The 22793-nt window shown below is 42.4% G+C and overlaps 1 protein-coding gene across 4 annotated transcripts in view; it reads left to right on the top strand.

The window, feature by feature from the left end:
* Nucleotides 1–22793, top strand: part of znf423 (zinc finger protein 423) — a 156194-nt gene that overhangs the window by 128258 nt on the left and 5143 nt on the right. For all 4 annotated transcript variants that reach the window (XM_086208686.1, XM_086208684.1, XM_086208683.1 and 1 more), the window contains 2 exons: nt 12702–12833; nt 14768–14883. In XM_086208686.1, the coding sequence (XP_086064812.1) occupies nt 12702–12833; nt 14768–14883 (248 nt within the window). The remainder of the gene's footprint in view (nt 1–12701; nt 12834–14767; nt 14884–22793) is intronic.

The raw sequence follows: 22793 nt of genomic DNA, 5'->3' as shown, positions 1-22793 counted from the left end.
GAGAGAGAGAGAGAGAGAGAGAGAGAGAGACAGTGAGGCAGGGTGACTCGGTGGGGGATATATCTGGCCAGGGCATGGGGCGAGGACAGACAGGCTGGACCAAGGTCACTCCTACTGTGTTTATGTGTGTATGTGTGTTTGTGTGTGTGTGTGTGTGTGTGTGTGTGTGTGTGTGTGTGTGTGCAGTGTGCGTCCACTTGTCCCTCACTATAGCGGATGTGGCTAGTTTTCTTTCTCTAGTTAGCGTTTTTGTTACAGCTGAAAAATTGACAGAGGCGCTTTTCCAACTCCCCTTTTGTCACACCTACTATCATCTCTGTGTTAATTCTGAAAAAATGAATCAAAACAACTGAATCTATTAAAAGTATTCTATCAAACAGTCAAACAGTTAATGTTTTGTGTCTGTAGGTTCTGATTGGGCAACACCAACCTTACTCTCTAGGAAAATGTCACAGGCTTTTTGTACTTCTCACATCAATCTCCGTCTGTGTGTCTCACTCTCACCCTGTCTCTCTCAATGCACTACATCTTTCAGTGTGTGTGTCTCTCTGGGTCCAGATGGGCAGTTTGCAGGTTAACTGGAACAGCTGGAGCTGCATTATTAGCATCCTGCTGTGAGCTCTTATTGGTTCTGCTCCTCTCCTCCTTCCTGCTCCCCTCTTCTCTCCTCCTCTGTCAGTTCTGGAGCTTTTGTGGTCACACAGAATGAGACGTAGACGGTCAAGAAGGACGTTGCTCACGGACACATCTGGTTGCATATTAAGATTTTTTTTTGGGATCCAAAATTCACATCATTTCAATTTGGGTTTCATTTTTAGATCAAAGTTTTATTTCACTTTTAGTAGCACATGGTAGTACTATTATTGCCTTATATTGCATGGCGTGGGTTTTGGGGGTGCAGTTTTGTGAACAGAAAATTAAGCATGTCTCTCAGGCTTTTTTCTCCATTTTGTGAGCGCGTGCGTGCGCGTGTGTGTGTGTGTGTGTGTGTGTGTGTGTGTGTGTGAGTGAGTGAGTGAATGTTGTTGTGGAATGGAGATAGGCTTTTTAGTGTTATTTGGGAGATGCAGCAAGGATAAGCCTGCTAGCTCCCTCTGACTCCCCCTGGGAGCACAGATTAAAGAAACACACACAGACACACACTGGCAAAGATAGACGTACTGTACACCACACACATAAACAAATAAACTGCAGGATAGGATTATATGGAGGAAGGTAAACACTCACATACACATCATTCAGATGCACAAAAAGGAGCAAACATTGAATCATTAATCAACACATCATATCTCTTTCCTTTTTACCTATCCACATTATCTGTTCTCTTGTGCTCTCCCTCTCTTTCTCTCTCTCCTACACTGACACACACACACTTTCTCAGCATTTTCATCTATAACCTGAAATATCTATTGTAAACACCCCCCCCCCAAAAAAAACAACAACAACCCCACAACAAACAAAAAACAAACAACCCAGAACGATTTAGTCATTGCGAGAACAGGAGAGACCGTCAGGGGTGACCCGCTCACTATCACCTTGACAACTAGATCAGAGCCTTGATTATGGTTGCTGTGGTGATTAGCTTTGGATTCAGACATGCTTGCTAACATAGATGGGTTCAGGTATTTTTTTGTCTATGTAATCTATCACAACATAGTAAGCTCAAGAGCTTGATTCCCTTTACACCAAAGTAAGGCTTAGAAAAACCTTTTTACTTTGCTGTGTGTGTGTGTGTGTGTGTGTGTGTGTGTGTGTGTGTGTGTGTGTGTCTGTGTGTGTTTGTGGGAGAGAGCGAGAGAGTAAGAGACTATTTTAACAAGGTAACCTAATGCAAAAAGGAAAATAATTTCCACAATGCCCTTTTATAAAATGTGAAATACATCACTGTAATACCAGTGACTGGGTAAAAATAAAATTCCTGTAATTAATTAGGACATTCCCTAAACCCCTGTTAATGTCTTTAAAACTCCTCCTTGATGTCCACTATAGTTTGAACCAGCTTCAACACGCATTAACAAACATATACTTGTTGTTGATGTGCATTTGGGGGGCTGTAGCAGGGTTTAACATATGTAAACAGATGGGAAATGAAGTGAGTGTGGAAAAACAGAAGGAGGAAAGGAGGAGCGAGAGAGAGGGAGGGAATGGACAACTGGAGTGAGAGGGGCACTTCAGCTTGAAATGTTATCACAGGGAGTGGTGAGCTAGCTAATGTGTCTCTGTCTGTCTGTGTGTCCTTGTGTGTGTGTGTTTTGATGATTTATTCACACTGATTAGGCTTATTCCCTCCAGGCCACTTTCAAGCTTTCAATTAAGATTCTAAACACAAATATACTCTGCATTCATTACTCTCATCCCTGCTAACGAGCTAAAAAGAGGTGTGTGTGTGTCTGTGTGTGTGTGTGTGTCTGTGTGTGTGTTTGCGTGTGTTATTGGCTTTCTGCGTGTTTATTGGAGGAAGTGGTAATTCCCCATTTTCCCGTGAAAGTCCTGAGCGACGATTCCAAGGCCAGAGCGATGATGTGTGCACCTCTCCTGTTTGAATATTAATTAAAGTCTCATTATGTATGATAATACAAAACTTACATGTCAGCTGCTCATTGTTACGGTCAAGTGCTCTCCAGATGACACTCAACATCCTGCACTGGTGTGTTTGGTATGCCATTTCTGTGTGGGTGTGGATGTGTGGTGTGTAAATGCTTGTGGTATTTTAGCATCCACCTGTTTCCATCCTGTATTTCCAGAGAACAGTGAGCTATTTTAGTCACATGAACAACTACATGGGTTACAAGCTGCAACTTGAATTTACATCGTTATTAAAATGCTGTGTTGCCCTTTGAGGAAATAAATGAAGCACTTATTGTGAGTTTGGAAGAAGAAATGCTGAGTTCTTCGCACCCAAAAATAAATAAAATTGTGTTTGCAAATTAGAAATTCAATGCTGTATGCCTTAAATAGCCAATAAGAAGAGAGGAGTGTGTCTGTGTGTGTGCGTGTGCATATGTGTGTGTCGGTGTGTATAAGTGAGAAGTCTTTTGGCTTCCACAGGACAGAGCGCTCCAGCTTCCTACTGTTATGTAATCTGATAGGGAAAATCCAAGCTGCTACCCACACACACAGAATCTCCTTCCAAGACACACATACACTTATGCATTGCACAAATATGCTCAATTTGTGCTTCCTTTCATTATACACACAAACAAAAACTGGCTATCACCATATGCTCGCCTGGTTTGCCAATAGTGTGTGTGTGTGTGTGTGTGTGTGTGTGTGTATGTGTGGGTGGGTGTGAGAGAGAGAGGGGGGTGTTCCACTGAAAATATGTATTAAAAGATAATGTCAGATGTGTAAATGGGGAATGTAGGTAAGGGAGGAGTACAACCAGGGTTTCAGGGTCACTTTTCCTCATGAGTTACATGTCAAGAGAATTTGTCTTTTGAAGATGTGGCCAGCTTCTCCCCTCAGTCATGGGTCATTTCCAACAGCAGACTGCATCTCTGCATTTCCAGTGAAGGCATTTTTTTTAAAAACACTGATTTCTGACAGTCTTCAAGGATGTCACCGACAGCATGAGTATGCTGTGACTGTAGCACACTTAGCAACATTAGCTGGAAAGCCAACATTAGCTTACGCTACAAAGATGCCTTTCAAATCAGTTTTGGCTACAGTAACACATTTATGATACTTTTCTGTAACTTATTCGCAAATAATGGTCCAGGAAATGTTTCAAACTTGTGATAGCAGATAAGTAAGAAGCCCATGATGTCCCGCTGCTATGTTAGACCCAACTGGGACAGCATATTTAAAGAAACCTCATATGTCTTCCTTGAGAGGCCAAATGATTAATGTAGATGAGTCGAGCAGTTTACCTGCCATGAACTTTCCACGCTGTTACATGTATTTTGTGACAGCCCCTTAAAACCTGAAAGTAGCACTGACCTGTTTTATAGTTCAAACATGTGTGCAACTGTAGACAGCAGCAGTGTTGTACCTGTGGAGCTGCAGTTGTCTACTGATATGTGCAAACAATGATGACCTCATATTAGCCTGTGACAGAGAGAGACGTCTCGTGTGGATGGAACAAAAGCAGTTCCAGGCCTCCTGCGTTAAAGGAGTATAACTGTGCTTCTCGTCTTCATTCAGTTCAATATTAAAATCCACACAGCCAGAAAAGGAGAAAGCAAATAATGAAAATATTGACAATTACCTCACAGAGAGAGTGATAGAATCCGAGAGGCAAAATGGAAGATGAGAGGAGGGAGGGAGAGAGTGTGTGGGTGTTGGATACTCATGGGACCTTAACACTGCAGCATTCTTTCTTTCTGTGTGTGTGTGTGTGTGTGTGTGTGTGTGTGTGTGTGTGTGTGTGTGTGTGTATGAGAGAGGGAGGGAGAGGGTGAGTAAAGGTGGGGGCACTCTTGGGACCCCTCCAGCACTGCAGCAGGTTGTGTGTATGTGTGTGCGTGTGTGTGCGTGTGTGTGTGTGTATTCTCCAGCCCCCACACTACCAATGGGTCAAGCTCACACCTCCCGCATCAGTCCCCCCCCCCCCGGTTGCCATGGAAACACACCTTGAGTGAGCCCCCCAGAGAGGTGCATACTCCTCCTCCTTCCATCCACTGCTCTCCTCTTTGCTGCACTCTTTCTTTCTCCCATCATCTCTGTTGCTCTCCCTCCATCCATCCCATCAGCCTTCACTCCATGCCTGTCTCTACAGTCCTCTTTCCTATGTCTCTCTTTCTCACTCTTCTGCTACCTCTCCCTTGCTGTCCTTGCCATCAATCGCCTGGCTTGGTTTACGGCCTGTACACAGCAAGGGACTAACACACACACACACACACACACACACACATACACACACACATGCACACAAACAGCCTCTCACAGTTTGGGCTGAAGGGGGTTGACAAGTACAGGGGAGGGCAGTAATGGGGGGTTGACACACCAGGGACCTCCAGCAGCTAGTGCAGAGACAGCAATGGAGGGAGACAGGGTGGGGTTCTGGGGGTGGTGGGTGCTGGATACCCAAAGGACTTGCAGGGAAAGCTGGAGAGAGGGTTAAGGGGTGTGTGTGTGTGTTTGTTCTCTTAGGCAAAGGTAGGCACCTGAGGGATCCATCCCCAACACAAACCAAGGAGCTCATTTATGTTCTACTGCATGTTCCAGGGGTCTGTTGTGAGGGGGGTGTGTGTGTGTGTGTGTGTGTGTGTGTGTGTGTGTGTGTGTGTGTGTGTGTGTGTGTGTATACACTTACTGGGGGCGGGGGTGATGATGCCACCTGGTCCCTCTTCTCTGGTCAATTAGCAGAGAGAGAGGAGAGTAACGGGAGAGAATGAGAATAAGGGAAAGCATGACCAATGAGGGTGTGTGTGTGCGTGTGGGTGTGTGTTCTAGTATTGTAAATGGAATTGTTATTAGTCTGACAACAGTATACATTTTCTGTGTCTGTGATTCTGCTGCTTCCCTCCTTCCTGCTTGTGGTTCATTCTCAAATATGGCTTTTCAGTTTTTCCGTGTGTGTGTCGGTGTCAGTGTCAATGGGAGGGAGATGAAGAAAGTGAGACATAGCTGCTCCAAATCGTCCCTTTCTTAGTATTCAAAGATTCTCTACCAACAATAATAAATACTTTAATATGTGTGTTGACTCGTTTTTTTCTTTTGACAAAAACACACATTAAAATACTAAAAATGTCTCCTACTTCTTCTCTCTCATTAAAAGTATGCAGATATTTTGCCTGTCATAAGGTTAACAGCTAGACACAGATGTCTCCTACTTCACTATGAAATCCCTTCTCAGTGTTTGAGCACAAGAGACTTCATGGGTCAACGTCACACATCACACTCGCCTCTGCTGAATTTGCCTCCAGACATTTTATGATGTCACCGAGCATGTTCGTCGGACTGCCTTTTAAAATCAGACTTCCAGTTTACTGAGAGAAATCTATACCTCCACGAATCAATTTGAAAATAAGCTTGCTCGCCTATCCTTTTACCCAGTGAAGCTCAAACATTCAACCATTGGAAGGAGAAGAGAGCACATTTTTGACTCATTCTTCTTCTTTGTCTGCCTCTTTCTCTTTGGTGTGTTGTTTGAATTGTGTATCTTGAGATGAGCTGACATGGTCATGTTGACAATCACGGCTTATAGCTCAGGCTAATAGCCTGCACTTTGACAATGACTTTCTTTTCTTTGGGCACCTCACATCTATGCAGATGTGACGTGGTCAGGTGTTATATTCCCTGTGGAGAAATCCAGACAATGTCTTAACTAGTGCTCATGAGAGTTGGCATGGCAACCATGGAGCACCACCAGCTGTGTATTATGGAACTCGAACATTTATCTGATCAGACTTAAGCACTAATTGTGTAATGCTTTGTTATTCCTATGGAAAAGGTTGTATTGTATTACTACTTTCACATGAGTATTTTTCACAATCAATTAAAAAATAAAAGAACAAGGCTGGGCACATCCAATAATCTTGGGTTGGTATGAATGCAGGGACCAAACTGATGTGGATGAAACAACCTCTGAGGGTGTGTGGTTGCACCTCCTCATTTCTGGTGTGAACATCAATTGAACAAAACTTAGGAAGAGTACCATTTATTCATCATTTAATGGGTTACAAACCCTTTTTTTCTGCTGTTTTGAGGACTGATGAGTGAGCTTTGTTCTTTCCGGTAACAAAATGAATGTTGGAAAAACCTGTCTAGTTGCAAAGTGGCTTCCTCAAAATGCTTGTTTCTCTCTGTGGTGTAATACCTGGGGTTGCCACACATTCATATGAATCGCCAAAGTTCAGTGAGAGGCTCTCAAGATCAGAACCAGCATGAGTATGAGTATAACTTGGTAGAAGTCTGATAAATCAACGTGTGCAACCACACGACTCTTTGTTTACAGATTCTAGCTTGTGAGTTTGGCCTTAGTGAACAAAAACGGTGTCAATTGTTCAGTTAAGGAAACTGACACTTCGGCATGAACATGGCGGTACTCTGTATTAAGCTGAAAAAGTTCATTTTTTGTTGTGTGATAGCAAATTGCGAGTTCTAACCTTCACCCCTCCTCACCCTCTCTTTTTGTCTCTCTTCTCTCATTCCACTCTCCCCTGTGTTCTCTGTCCCAGCATTGGCTTCCCAGGGTTGTGTGTGTGTGTGCGTATGTGTGTGCGTGCACTGGTGGATCAAATGCACTCTGTGAGACAAAGCGTAACGGCAGGATGCTCTACGACTCTGTCATCTCACTATGGGTCACATACACACATGCTCACACACTGACTTGGTCTCAGAGGGGAACAGCATACAGAGACTGCGGTCCCCACACATACTGATCAAAACAATATATTTGTCAGAAAAGAGAACTCTTTCATGGGACACACACACACACACACACACACACACACACACACACACACACACACTGGAGGCCTCTCTCCATGCCCTTGTTCCGGACAGCCCAATTATCTCTCTGCACCTCACTGTTTTCCCTTCAGTTCTCCCTGTCTCTCTGTCTTTCTGCTCCTCTCTCACTCTTGTTTTATTCTTGTTTTAATTTGTAGCTGTTTTATTTACTCACACTGTTCCAGATTAATCAATAATTATCTCATCTATGTGTTACATCCCCAGACACAGTCTCCCTTATACAGACAAAAACTCAAACCTAATAAAAAAGAGAAGATGCCCAGATAAGATTTTAACAATGAATCAATAAAAAGATGTGTTTAAAGAAAAAATAATAAACATCAGGGGTAATTGATGATTAATGTTAATCTGAAATACTGACTAGAGTTAAAATAACCGCTCATTGTAGTTGTAGTTGAATGAATTCATGAGGCCCAACTAGAACTACAATATTGTTTCAATACTTTTATCAACTGAGGAAAGAAAGTTTAATTTTGGTTTCATTCTTTTTTCAGGCAAAAAATATCAAACATCTGTTGGTTCCAGAATCTTACTTACAAGGATTTGTTGTTTTGTTTCCTCATGTATGACAGAAAATGAAGAGTTTTGGATTGACAGAAAAAAACAATTTGAAAATATCACATTTTATCAAGAAAAATTGTGATCAGCATTTTCAGTTCTTTCTTGACATTTTGTTGATTGATACATCGTGAAAATAACCATCGGATTGATTGATGAAGATAATTATTAGTTGCAGCCGTAGTCAAAACAGCAAACCATCATCCTGTGCTTTAGATGCACAGTAGGTATTGAAATAACTGATAGAAATATCTGTTTTTAATGTAATTAACAGAAAAATAATGAACTAAATAAGTAAAATAGAGCTAATGAATAATCACATTAGTTTATGCAATTACATTTTTGTTGATTTCACTTCTTGTAATTGTAACCTATGACTGCTGAGTGTATAAAGTTCTAAAGTGATGGGCTGGTCAAGCATAGGCTCATCATTGTGTTCATGTAAAGATGGCTGGTGTTTGACCACGTTCTCTGATCCCAGCAGCGTGGCAGAGAAAGTGCCAACTTCTAAAGAATGAGGTATCCCACAGAGGGCACCAGCTTGAAGTTGTGTTCTACAGAGCTAACCCGCACTACTACAAACACATGTATTCTGAGAAGGCTAAAGTGCAGGCGTTATTCACTTCGCCTTATACTGTACCTATATTTGTACCATTGTGTGTCAGTATCTGCTTCTCTCACTTTCTTTTGGCAGTGAATTAGCTCTCTAGCACAAACACAGTTTTGTCACTAAGAGAAGGAATAAATACATGAAAAATTGAAAGAGGACCATTGATTAAAATGCAGTGCTGTACACTCCTCCCTCTCTCTTTCTCGCCCTCTCTCACTGTGTGTCTCTCTCCATGTGGCTCTGTCCTGCTGTTTCAATCTCCTAGTAAATGATAATGAACCTCTATCTGTCTCAGTGTGTCTCGGACACACTGGCGCCCCGCACAACCTAGCAGCCTTTGAGGTTTGTGTGTGTGCCTGCATGTGCGAACGGGATGTTTGGGGACAGGGACTATGGAGCATACCATCTCTTCCATATAAGCCCATGTGGCACCCTACCGTGCACGTGCACACACACACACACACACACACACACACACACACACACACACACACACACACACACACACACACACACACACACTCTCCCCCACAGCTATTGAGACGGGATTAGGGCACCCTTGTGTCGGCCTTTGAGGCAAGGAGAGATAGGAATCTTTGTGTGTGTATTAGTCAGTATGGGTGTCATGGATGTATGATTGAAGACGTTATTAACCTTGCAGTCCCCTGCAGCTATGCAGCTGAAGTTCTACAGTGTGTGTGTGCGCGCGCGCGCGTGTGTGTGTGAGAGAGAGAGAGAAAGAGAGAGCGAGTGAAAGTGCATGTGTAAGTGTGTGTAACATGAGGTTAATGAAAAATGGAAAAAATTTTGTGTTTTCTATTGATTGTTTTTGTGTATCTCCAAGTCCTTGTGTGTGTTGTATACCCCAGGTGATAAGACGATAGCTCCAAGTCTGGTGATAGACATTTCATCAAGATCAGAAGATCAATCCAATCTCTGATTGTTTATTTAAATGAAAACCACCATGAAAGCGCAAGCATTAACTTAACATGCTTAAGATATCCAGTGATAATAGAGCATGGGATGCGTGAACAAATCATTCAACAGGCGTATTATTTAGTAGCATCATTGATAAATCACACTGTTTCTTCAAAATGATAATGTTTCATGGTGAATCTTTGTTAAGGTTAACTTCTGCTTTGGTTCAAGCACAAACACATCGTTATTTTCTGAAAAAGAGGAGGGTTTGTCTATGGATATCTATCGCTACACTTGATCATAACACAGCACAAGTGAAATCAGAGCATTTTTTAGTCAGTTATTCTGAAAAATGAATAAATTGGTGAAATTCAAGTTAAAACCATTTTTTGCCTTTGCTTTAATTAAAAAAAAATAGCATATCGTCACTGACATAAATGAAAAATTTTAGTGTGTGTTTGTGTGTGTCATGTGTGCACCTCCACAAGCGGTCACAGATGGCCCACAGTAGACATCATTTGATGTCTCCTATGGTGCATGTGTGTGTCCCCATGCGGTATCTGTTTTGCCGTGTGTGTGGGCACCTGGGGCATTTGGACCTGTGTGGCACAGTGGTGATAAGGACAACAGGCGGGAGATTGTCAGAGGATGTGTGCTCCAATTTGTGTATATATGTTTATGATGCCCACCTTTTATCTGCCCTTTCACAGTGGGTGCTCTGATGTCACTCACACCTCATTAAAATAGATACAGATATGCACAACCACACAGAACAATCCCCAAGTGAGCAGAAGGAGGACTGAGGGATGGTTGGCATTGTGATAATCACACAAACACACACACACACACACACACACACACACACACACTTGATTATATATGAACAAGACTTCTGCTTCTCACTCTCCAGTTACCTTTGTATATGTAAGGGTCTCATTTTCAGAGCTGGTTGCTACCGGGTTGCAACAAGCATCCTCAAGTTACTTCCAAATTCTGTCTTTGAGAAAGTCTCAATACTTTATTTAAAGAAAAAAAAAGATCAGTCAAAAGAATTGCAACATCCTGTCAGAAGGTTGGAAACTCTTCTGATGTCAAATATTGATCATGGTAACCTTGGTAATGCTTCAATGTTTTATGTTTAAAAAAAAAAGTGGGTGGTCATTGAGAACCAGGATCAGTTTCTCCTCCATCAGTGGTGAAAGTGTTGGCCCTAAATCCAGCCCTCTTTTTTATTTCGACTGGTCAGGGAAAGCAAGTGTCTTTGTTGAGCTTTCCAAAAGTTTAAGTATTAACAACTAAAAGAATTGTGAGTGTTATGAAATAAAAAAGGCATGAGAAAGATATCCATTATGGGGACTTGATTTAAATTTTGTCTCAATAAACAAACAAGATGAAACAAGATCATGGGAGTAAGGTCAGTGTTTTCAATAGTGTAGCGTGGTTATCTAGCAACTGAAGGGTCTCTGGTTCCATCCTCATGTCCCCTGGTGACCATGTCCAAGTGTCCTTGAGCAAGATACTGAACCCCTGATTGCTCCTGATGGCCCTCCGATGAAATGGTGACCCATCCAGAATGAACCCTGCCTCTCACCCAATGTCAGCTGGGATAGGCTCCAGCCCCACCCCCACCCCACCCACCCCCCATGACCCTTAATGAATAAGCGGTGTAGAAAATGGATGGATGGATGGATAATAGTAAAAGACACCATGCACAAACTTAAAAGTAGAGATAAATCTAGTATATTTGGTGAAATAACAAGGAGTAAGAGGTTTGAATTGAAGGGACAATGAGGAGAGACAGAGGGACAGAGGAATGGACAAAGTAAGGGATAGATGATTGACCCCTAGAGGGGGAGGTTTGACAATGAGGATGGAGAGAGGGAAGGAAGGATGACTATAGAAAGGGTAGATCATCCACAGCCCCAGTGGGGAGGACAGGCAATTACCAGCTGGGGCAGACGTGGCACTGGGGCTGGTGTGTGTGAGTGCTGGGGGAGTGGAAAAGAGAGAATGAAAAATGAAAGGAGAGCATGCAGCAGGGATGAGAAGGGAGTGTATGATAAAACCTAAATCACAGAAGTCTGCAAAGACTTGATCTGTGAGCCAGCCTTAAGATGGTAACAGGTCCACTTGTTTTTAGTGCAGCCTCTGTGATGTTGAAATGTTTTTCTTGGTGTCAACGGTTTTCTGATCCCCAAAATGTTTCCATTCTCCTCAAAGGCATGCACATGTGTTCTGGCCCTTCATTCTCAATATCTGTATGGAGGCTTGGCTTAGGAAACAAATGGAATCATCACACGCTTTATTCAAAGAACATTTAATTTCGGATAAAAGAATTGTTTTGATAAAGTATTAGACTGAGACAAAGCAGAAATGGGTTTTTCAAAGCAGAGATTTGGGCTCTGGTGTAAGTGATTACATGACTCTGTGCTGCATTGAATCAATTACTGAAACAGAGCCATTGATAATGTTATGAGTCCCTCAGGTGCTTTTACTTCCATTAAAAGTCAAAAATATTTACTATTTTTAATCTGTACTTGTGTGGTGCTAATGTGTTCGGTTTGGCAGTCTGTCTGTCCCTGCATCCTGGTCTTGTGAGTGTGTTACTGTTTCTCTGGAAAGCTTGGGGTGGATTTTAGTTTCATTTGGCACATATGTTCTCTTGGATTTGAGTATAACCAATTCGATTTTTGGAGGATGAAGTTCAAGGTGATTGTGAACTGACATTTTGGATCCTGTCTTGCAGGCACTGCCACATCTCAGGAACAGAATTCCTTTTGTTAGATTCCGTTTATTTCTTCATATCATGGACTCAGGAAGGATGTGGATGTAAACTACAACTTTAATGGAGGCACACAGATGGGGGGGGGGGGGTGATGGATCTAGTTCATGCAATCATATATGACGGAACCAGTTCGGGAGCTCACTGTCACTTCTATCGGAGTTCCTGCAATTACAGTACAGTGTTAAAGCATTTTCCTATTATCTGCACTTCGATTCATATCTATATTAACTTTCCACACACACACACGAGTATTTTATATTCCTCTATCTGATGCCGCTGTCTGACAGTTTTTGTGCTGTGTGTGCAAAGGACATCTGTCGCGAGTGTTGTATTAATATTCTAAAATGATATCATGTTCCTGTTTTCGTGTTGCTTAATCCACCCTACACATGCGTGTCTGTGTCCTATTTGCAGAGGAGGGCATCAATCATGAGTGCAAGCTGTGTAACCAGATGTTTGATTCACCTGCCAAGCTGCTTTGCCACCTGATAGAGCACAGCTTCGAAGGCATGGGAGGTACCTTCAAGTGTCCCGTCTGCTTCACAGGTGAGAGACACACACAAACACATTCACCTTCAAGGGCAGTGGCACTGGTGACTCAGTGGTGACCTCACTGCTTTGCATTGATAAAAGGCATTCGGATCTGGCTGTGTGTAACGTTTACAGCTCAGTATATCTCCAATGACATAATAGACTGTGCAAGAATTATTCATCAAGGAAAATTGTAGCTATGTTGTCCTTTGTTTTGTTTTTTTTTAAATAAAGTTAGTAAATTTGTATACATTCTAGCCCAAAAAAATCATTGCCCTTAATACAAGAGAGAATAAGAAAAAAGTAGCATCATATTACTTTTTTTTAAGAAAACATGAACTTCTTTTAAGAAATGATCATACGCATTCCATTGTCAGATAATTCTACTTACAAACAAAAACACATCTATTTTTTGCTCGTAGTCTAATTAATATCGGCAGATGATTTGAAGGCACATCGCGCCCTTGTCTCGTCTCGTCCTGTCTTGTCTGGTTGTCCTCGGTTTATCTGGGTCCAGGCAGCAGGGGCAGCAGCCTCAGCAAGGAAACCCAGACCACCCTCTACCCAGCCATATATCTGCCTATTTTAATTTCATTTTTTCTTATTAGCCACAACCTAAAAAAATACAATAAGTGCAATGCGTCCATTTTATTAAAATCAAAAAACCCACTTTTGTTTTGTTGTAGGGAGGTTTATTATATCACCAGATGATTTTGCAGCCATATTTGTTGTACCAGGAGTATAGTTTTGCTTCTTACTAACGGACTGAAACAAAAAGTAATTATTATAATATGTCCAACACAGATATTTGGTAAGTTTCAAATCAGTTGCAGTTTATCATGAAAATATGCTGTTTTGTTGAGTTTGATATTGCTGCTGCTATCAATTCCATTACCTGGTGTGGCTCAGAAATGGCTCTCTCTTGGTTACCTGCATGATGATATATGGAGAGAAATGGGCTGAAATGGTCTCAAGGGTTCTGTATCACATTAGCAATATTCATTGTTTTAGTATTTGTAACTGTGGGAGTAATCTTCCTGCGGGGTGCTGCTGCTGCAAACAGAACGCATGCACAAAAATGTGTGTAATGATAGCACCAAACAGGCCAAATATGAAGTACCATGTAGCGCAGGAATCCACTGGAGGGCCGAAACAAAATGCTTGATGACCAAATTAGGCCTGCGGTGCTCCGGATTTCATTTACCACCTATTTTATGTTGGAAAAAACAAAAAACCCTGAGCTCTCTCCCTTCTGTGCTCCGTTTCTGAGACTCCCTGACTTCATCACTCTCTCTCCCTCCCCTAGTTGTTGAGTTTGTCTTGTGTTGTGTGCCCCCCTCAGGTACACAGCAATGCTTTAAACTTTAACACTATTCCTTGGTGGCTTATGAATTAGTAAGATGGGCACCACTCCTATGGGGAGGCTTAATAATTCAACACATACACACTCACAGTGAAAACCAGAAGTTTACTGAAACAAAAGGGGAGCAATAGAAAGAAGAAAAAAGTCTATGAAACAACACTGGAGCAGAAGTTAAAAAAGAAGAGATAATTTATTGATAAATATCACAAGGTCTGCGGAGAATAGCTCTTCCTGTTTTCTCTCCTTATTTCCCATGTTTCCCTCTCTCTTCTCTTTCTATCCCGTATCCTCCCGCCTTCCCTACCAGCACTTCATTTGCTTTGTGTGGTTGTTTGTACAGCTCTGTTGTTTTGTAGTGTATTGTCTATATAGAAGGTGATGCTGTATATGGTTATTAACAAGCACTGCACCTTCGTATATCAGACATGAGATTGTCTTGACTCATTTGTTGTTTGGTTCCTTTGAGTTTTGGGTCTCTACCTTCACTCTGGGTGTGGGATTTACAGCGCCACTTGTGATGCAGTAATTATTTAATGATGCAGTTCCTCCTGTAAACGCTAAGTAACATGTAGTGTACCTCTCCCAGTGTTTGTGCAGGCTAACAAGCTCCAGCAGCACATTTTTGCTGTCCATGGCCAAGAGGACAAGATCTATGACTGCTCGCAGTGTCCTCAGAAGTTCTTCTTCCAGACTGAACTGCAGGTAGGTCACGTCCGTTGTTTACTCTTTTGTTTTGTTCAGGCCTGATCCCAGGAAGTCAGCAGACAAAACAAAAAACAAAAAAACAAAAAACCAGTATGAATGCAGTTATTTGGCTCCCCTATCTACACTCTTTCCTCTCTTCTTAGGATTCCCTTCATCCATCTTTCCTTCCCTCTCAACTCATTACTTTTCCCGAATTCCTCCATTTATTCCTCATCTCTGTATTCTAGCCCCACCCTCTTTTTATTCCTGTCCCTCCCTTTCAATCTCTCCTCATGAAGTCTGAGCAGGGTTCTGGCAAGCCCCATGTCATTAGAGTCCAGACGTGTGTGTGTGTGTGTGTGTGTGTGTGTGTGTGTGTGTGTGTGTGTGTGTGTGTGTGTGTGTGTGTGTGTGTGTGTTTGCATGAAAAGAGAGGGTATAAGTCACTCAAGAGTAGGTCCTGGTCCAGCTGTGGCCAGGTCCATAATGATGTAAACCTTCCTGTTCTCTTCCATTTCTTCATTTCACTGCAGACTTGTGCAGGTCAACCTCCGCCCCGTCATAGGTGGAATGGTGTCCTTCCTTAACTGTCACCTCACAAATACAGACGGCTGTTCTAAAAAGTTATTGGTTAGCTTGCATTTTATTCGAAGCAGCTCCTGAGAATTGATGTCCGGTTGCATTTTTTTATTTTGCTGAATAAAGGTACAATTGTACAAATAAAAATACAACAAAACAATCAATTTTGAAGAAAATCAAGATCTAATCTCAATGTTTCATGAGCCAACTTTGATAAATGTGAGGGGTTTTGAGCTTTACAATTCCACCACACAGATGGAAATATCAATTATTGAAAACTAATAAACAGAAGAAATGAAAAAAACACTGCATCTCTACACAACAGCACCTCGTCCTTCACAAATACAAACACACTTCTCTCTGGTGGATGGTGTAGTGTCTGACCTTTCTGCTGAACCTCATCACTGAATACAGTATTTACATTGAAGTCAAGGATTGGAAACTTCTTGGGATAGTTTCTGCCTAGTTTAAATGTTTGTTGATGGACTACTGACCACATGTACCAGAGTAAAATTTCACCAAAAAACAACCTCAGAAAGAATGGAATAAAAATGTCAATTTAAAAATATTGATGGCTGATCAGTTATTTATCAGATCAGACGATGAGAACTGTTGGTTTATGCAAGGAGAGATCATGTAAAAACAACACACACACACACACACACACACACACACACACACACACACACACACACACACACATACACAAAGTGGCAGTGATGTAGAGCTGGAGGTGGTGGGCATATGGCTGGCCAGTCCATTTAACAGCAGGGTGACTGTTGGACCCTGTCGGTTAATGTCCACACACAGGCACAACTCACTCACACACTCACTCACCTCTATACACACACACACACACACACACACACAGTCTCACTCTTACTCCTCCACTCATCTTCCGCGTACACTCTATCCCAGATGACTCCTCTGCTGTTCTCTGACCAGGTCATGCCATCTCAATAGACTGATGAATTATTGACTTGTAATAATCTGCCAGATGAACAAGTGCTTTTTGGCTTTAGAAGATACTGAAATGTTAACTATTGCAGTAAAAAAAAAAAAAATTATGAGAGAACGTGAGAATCTTGGGATCTGGGTGTCAGTGTTATCCTTGTATCACCTAACCAGAGTTTGGTCCAATGAGTTAAGTGTTTTTTATTCCAGAGAAGTTGACTACACTTCATACACTTCAACTTGTTTTCTCTCACAGCTTCTTTTGCATTTCCTTCTAGTTGGCTGCTGCATTGTAGCTCCATCCGTCTTTTTACACTTTGGTTCTGGCCCAAGTGTGTGTGTGTGTGTGAGAGAGAGAGAGAGAGAGAGAGAGAGAGAGAGAGAGAGAGAGAGAGAGAGAGAGAGAGAGAGAGAGTGTGAGATAACTTGCAACCTGAACCTGACCTGCAACAACTCCGTGGTCCCATAGGAGGGCTCTTTAAGTGGGCTAGACAGAAAGGCTGACTGGGGGAGATGGAGAGCTACAACCATGGAGGTTAATGCCACTGCTAGCTTTTATTGTGTGTGTGTGTGTGTGTGTGTGTGTGTGTGTGTGTGTGTGTGTGTGTGTGTGTGTGTGTGTGTGTGTGTCGAAGTGCATGCATCTGCTAGGGAAAGTGGAAGGGAGGTAATTTGTGTGTGCGCGTGTTTTAATGAGGTATGGATGGATGAAGAAGGCTGGTTGGCCAGCTAGAAAAGGCTTTGGCCTCTTTCAACCCCTCAGAGGGGCCGTATGATGTCCAGCTCACTCTCTCTTTCTCTATCTCACTCACACACACACCCAAGGGTCATTGCAGCATGGACACGTCGCTGCATCATCCTCTCTCCCTCTAGACTGTCTCCTTCTGCACTCTTTCATTTCCTCTTCCCAACTCTCTCTTTGTGCATACAAAGTCGCTCACTTTCTCTCCACAATGCTCCAACTTGCTCGCTGTCACCTCTCTCGCCGTGTCTTACCGCATTTTTTCACTCTCTCTTCCCGTCCTTCTCCCTCCTCTGGTTCTGTCTCTCTCCTTCTCTCTGACTCCCCCGTTTGTCCCAGAAGAACCAGCCCCTATGCATATTTTAGCCCCTCTCCTCTCTTCCTCTCTTCTGTGCCACTCCCCAGTGCCCCATAAATAGTGCAGACGTAAGCTGGTAAATAAGAAATGTTTTGGTGTGTGTCCTTATGTGTGTGCGTGTGGCTCTGTGTGTGTTTGTGTGGGAGGGTGTGTAAATAAGAAATGCTGTGGCCCTGATCAGCGAGGTCCTTCTGGATCTCTCTTGCTTTTACTCCCAGACTTCACACACAAATTTCATTCTTTGTTTGTTTGTCTTCTTTCTTTTTCTCAACCATCCAAGCAGTATTGACTAATCTAACATTCTTAAACAGTTACAGTATTGCAGTTCCTGTAGTTTAAAAAGTCATCTGACTGAGTATCCTTTCTGACCCTCATTCCACCTTCCCGTGGCAAGCATCTTGCTCATCATATTCTGCTTTAAGCCTCCAGGGGGTGCTGTTTTCCACCCCTGTCCTGAATGCTCTCTGTCCATCGTTTATGTAGTCCTCCCCAAACATCCTTTATTTTCTGCCATCAAATTGGTTGTACACCACTATTTCCTTTAGCACCAGTAAATATTTCATTAGCGCTGGATGGTCAGATGAATAAATGAATGAATGGGGGATCCTTTCATTTGTTTGTGTGTTGATTCCCTCCACCTGTTCTTTGTGTCCTTGTGGTTTTGAATATTTGAGTGTGTTGCATGCACATGCAATTGCAAAACTTGGAAACACAATTTCAGAACATGTCGTCTACATACACAGTGGTAGATGGAGGGATGATGGATTTACTGATGTATCAAAAGATGTATGAAGGCAGAGTGACAAGGAGGAACTTCTGACACAAATAACATTAACTTAAACACATGCAGTTATTCCATGTATAGGTCATACTTTAATGATTTGATGTTTGCATATATTTGTAGGTTACTTGCATGAGTAACATGGTGTTGTGTGTCATGGTGTGTGTCCTAAAGAATGCTCAGCAGCCTGGGATCAGGGCAGAGGTGTGTGTGTGTGTGTGAGAAAGAGTTTGTGTTAGTAGTCTGTCTGTGAATAACATTGTCTTTGTCTTAGTCTGAATCAAAGAGCCTCACTGTCTCCCTCTAACTGAATTATGGAAAGGTGTGGATGTGGCTGAACTGTCAATTGGTTTTATGTGTGTGTGTGTGTGTGTGTGTGTGTGTGTGTGTGTGTGTGTGTGTAAGTAAGTGTGTTTGCCAGTGTCTCGGTATTGCTGTCAGTTGTGAGTGTTATAGGAAGTCATAATGTATACTCTCTGATCCATGTATCCCTTGGCTCAATGTTTTTGTGTGTGTGTGTGTGTGAGAGAGAGAGAGAGAGAGGGAGAGAGAGAGAGAAGATGATCCGAAGATCCCTTTGGCATTCCAGGGTATAGTACTCTGCTGCCCCAGCGCTCACTGGGAGAGTCTGTTATTGGAATGGGGACCTGGGACACACATAAACACACACACACATGCATGCATACACACACAAATACACACACAACCACACACACAAACTCTTACCTCCCTGAATCCTAAGGTATTTGCAGCAGGGGAACAAGAGAGAGAGAACAAGATTCAAAACAAAAGAGAGGTGGAGAAGCAGACACGCCAGCCTGCATTACTGGATCCTAAAATGACTGGTAGTGCTGCCTGCTCATTTTTTTCTCAACTGCAAGCAGATACCAATTTTACAAATATAACTGAATAAATAACTTCAAAATTGTTAACCAGTCAGCAAAACTAAATTTATTTATTTTTTGTAACCACATTTATACACAGCACAGTGTAGGTAACAAAAAATTCCTATGGAAACTTTAATGTCAGATGTGTCCACGAAACGGCTGTTTCCTTTTTTTGTTTTGGGTGCAGAGTAAATCTTGCTTGAGTGTTCAGAACTTCAAACTTCAACATGAGATTTATGTCTAAATAAATATTACTTACACTCATTTATGATTGCACCTAAGTATTAATGAACATACTGCAAAAGTACACTAACGAAAGACACCACACAGTGATTCATACAGTCAGAAGAAGTTAGTTGATGCAAAGCAGAGAAAAGAGTGACACATACACACAAACAGAAGCAGGAAGACATAAACACAGGGACAATTACAAAGGAATCACTGAATATGAGCTGGCACCTGGAGGGCTTGTAACAGCTTGGACCATGTTCGTGTGTGTGTGTGTGTGTGTGTGTGTGTGTGTGTGTGTGTGTGTGTGTGTGTGTGTGTGAGTGAGAGAGAGAGAGAGAGAGTGAGTGAGACAGGTAAACAGAGGCAATGTGTCAATGAACAGAACAGACTCTGCGTGGCATCGTGTTCTTTTGGTCTTGCCAAAATACACTCATACAGATGTGGGCATGGCACTTGTATAAACACTGAATTCATTTAGTCGTTCACGAGTAGTTGGCACATGTTTTTATGGAGTATTTCCTTTCCATGAACTTTTCCAGACTGTCATCAGCTCTGCTTGTTGGTTGAAGTTCATTCTTGCTCAGGGGCTCTGGTTCACTCTGCTTGTGTGTTTCATTCAGAACTTGTCATTAGAAGGCTGCACAATTACATCAATCAGCAACAAGTTCAGTCATTGTGTCATTTTTGTAGCAGGATATGATGGTGAATTTTGCTTGCTTAGTCATGGGTACATTTTGTGTTTGATTGCCACAAAATGCTCCTTCTGCATCCATTCAGTGTTTTACCTGTTGTGTTGAAAAAGAAATTAAAAGCAAATGAATAAAAAATTGTTTCTGTCATCCCCCTCTCTTTACACCTCAATGCTGTTTATCTTTTCTGATCATTCCATTTCTAGCAGAAAATATTAGCATTTCTATTGTCCACCCAGCTATCTCCTCATGTTTATCTCAGGCACTTACACCCATCCATCCATCCCTGTCCCAACCTCTATCTCTCTCTTCTCTCTCTTTCTGTCAGTGAAGGGTGCATGGTAATCAAAAAAATCTGGGCCCCTAGGGACTCATGGGGATTGGGCGTGTGCAGTAATATGACAGTGACATGGAAAGCCGGCACGCTCTGTTGAATAGTGAGCTCATGTGTGCATTGGATGGAGCGTGTCTTTGCATTTAGTTGTACATGTCGTTGATAAATGTATGTCTGCCATTTTCATTACATAGTTTTTTGTGTGTGTGTGTGTGTGTGTGTCTGTGTGTGTCCATGCATTTGCTTTTTGTGTTTTTACATGTATGTTTCATTGTTGCGTGTGTATTTGTGTGTGGATGCTTTTGTGTTCTGTCACCCATGTCTGCAGGCTCCAGTCCTCATCTGGCTCTGAGTTTCATGGTCTACACGGACCACATTCTTCTACGCTGAGAGTATTTTTGGGGGAGAGAAAGTGAAAGAGAGGGAGAGAGAAAGAGAGAGTGGGAAGGCTCATTCATATTTTTTTTGCACATGGCCGTATTTCTTTCCGTAATGGTGTGACTCAAATGTGTCATGCAGTGCTCAGGAATTATGTGCTATTTGTGCTGGAAGTGAGGTCACTTCCTCCTTTGTGTAACAGCTTCCAGCACGGAGCTCTCACCTTAGCTGTGAGGCTGGTGAAGCGACGTGTGTGTGTGTGTGTGTGTGTGTGTGTGTGTGTGTGTGTGTCCTTCATGCTGTGAGTGTATTTTAGGTTGTGTTTACTGGTCCAAACCTCGCTGTTTGGGCCAGGAGCAACAGGAGAGGGGAAGTCCCCATGGGAGAGAGAGGGAGGGAGGGAGTGCTCCAAACAGGACGTGGTTAGAGAGGTCATCCTGGGTGGGGGTGGTGTGTGTTGGGGCGGGGGGGGGGGCAGAGGAGGAAAGCATGGGTCGATGTGGCTCTGCTGAAAAGATACAGAGCGAGTGAAGGAAGTTTTTATTGATGATTTGAAGATAATATACGGAGTCTTTATAGTGATGAGGAGTGATGGGGACTAATTCACATCTAGAGAACTGAAGACTGTGTGGGGAGCAGGGAATACGTGTCAGTGGGATGTTGAGGACAGGGGGTGCATTTATTTTCGATCTGCTCCCGAGGCAGCATCCTGTCCTGAACGGGTGGGGCTAAAGACAAGCCAGGGAGCAGAGGAAGAGGGCTAGCCCATCTGCTCATCCCAGACACACACACACACACACACACACACACACACACACACACACACACACACACACACACACACACACACACACACACACTCACTCTGTTGGAAGAGTGTCAACTCTGAGCTATAAATACACTAAACCCAAAGAAGACCACAAGGCGACTAAGGTGATTTTTCATTTTTTTGTTAAAAACAACAGCAGACATGGAGCGCACACTCTTTGTCAGACAGACATACACACAGACACTCACACACACACACACACACACACACACACACACACACACACACACAGATACATACTAGCAGACACAACCTTTGGACTGTCTCCAGTTACCCCTACATACACACATATGACACAAATCATGTACTGACAGACGCTCACTGATACATGAAGGAAGCATACACAGACTTTACACACGTTACAGAATCACACACACACACGCTCACGTGCAGAATCCATGTCTTTAATCAGGTTTCTGTCAACAAATTTCGATGCACATTTTGAGGTATCGCACAAGAGTGATCCATATCTCTGTTTGAGGTTGTTTTGTTTTGGTTCTTATTTTGTTTGTTTTTTAATGTTCTCTACATCTCTGCAATTGCATCTTACTAAAAACCAATTATTAGAGAGCCTACATATTTAAAGAGCATTTTTCCTCTCAAAGAAGAAAACAGAATAAGTAGTAGTAACAGTAAAGTTTGAGAAATATTGATATACTATTGTTACATCTTGTAAACCTTCTTGTTATCTTATATATATTACAGTATCCCTTCTGTAGCAAAGGCACTGCTTCTTCCTCTACTCCATTACAGCCTTGCTTAACATTATATTACCGCCTTGCCGAACTTGGCACAATAGCTCAAGTTCAAGACCCTTATGTCCGTGTCAGTGTTGAAGTCAGGCTGTTCTGATGCATCAAATGTTTGGTGATTGGAAGGTTTGATGTGAGTTTGTCCTCTGTTCAGAACTGATGGCCCACCTATATGTTTTTGTTAGGTTGATGAAGCTGACCAGGCTGATCATATGCACTCACACACACACACACACACACACACACACACACACACACACACACACACACACACACACACACACACACACAAACTGACAACAATGCCTCAAACCACAGCCATCAGCAGAAACATCCATACACAAATTCACATGCACACATTTTGTGTGGAGCAGGATGAGGCAGATTACATTTTCTCTCTCTGCTGTCCCCTTC

This window comes from Aulostomus chinensis, chromosome 7 (assembly GCF_037954235.1).
Source record: "Aulostomus chinensis isolate RoL2024-O1b breed Wild chromosome 7, RoL_Achi_v1.0, whole genome shotgun sequence".
Classification (NCBI taxonomy): domain Eukaryota; kingdom Metazoa; phylum Chordata; class Actinopteri; order Syngnathiformes; family Aulostomidae; genus Aulostomus; species Aulostomus chinensis.
This window is presented reverse-complemented; position numbering and strand designations above follow the sequence as displayed.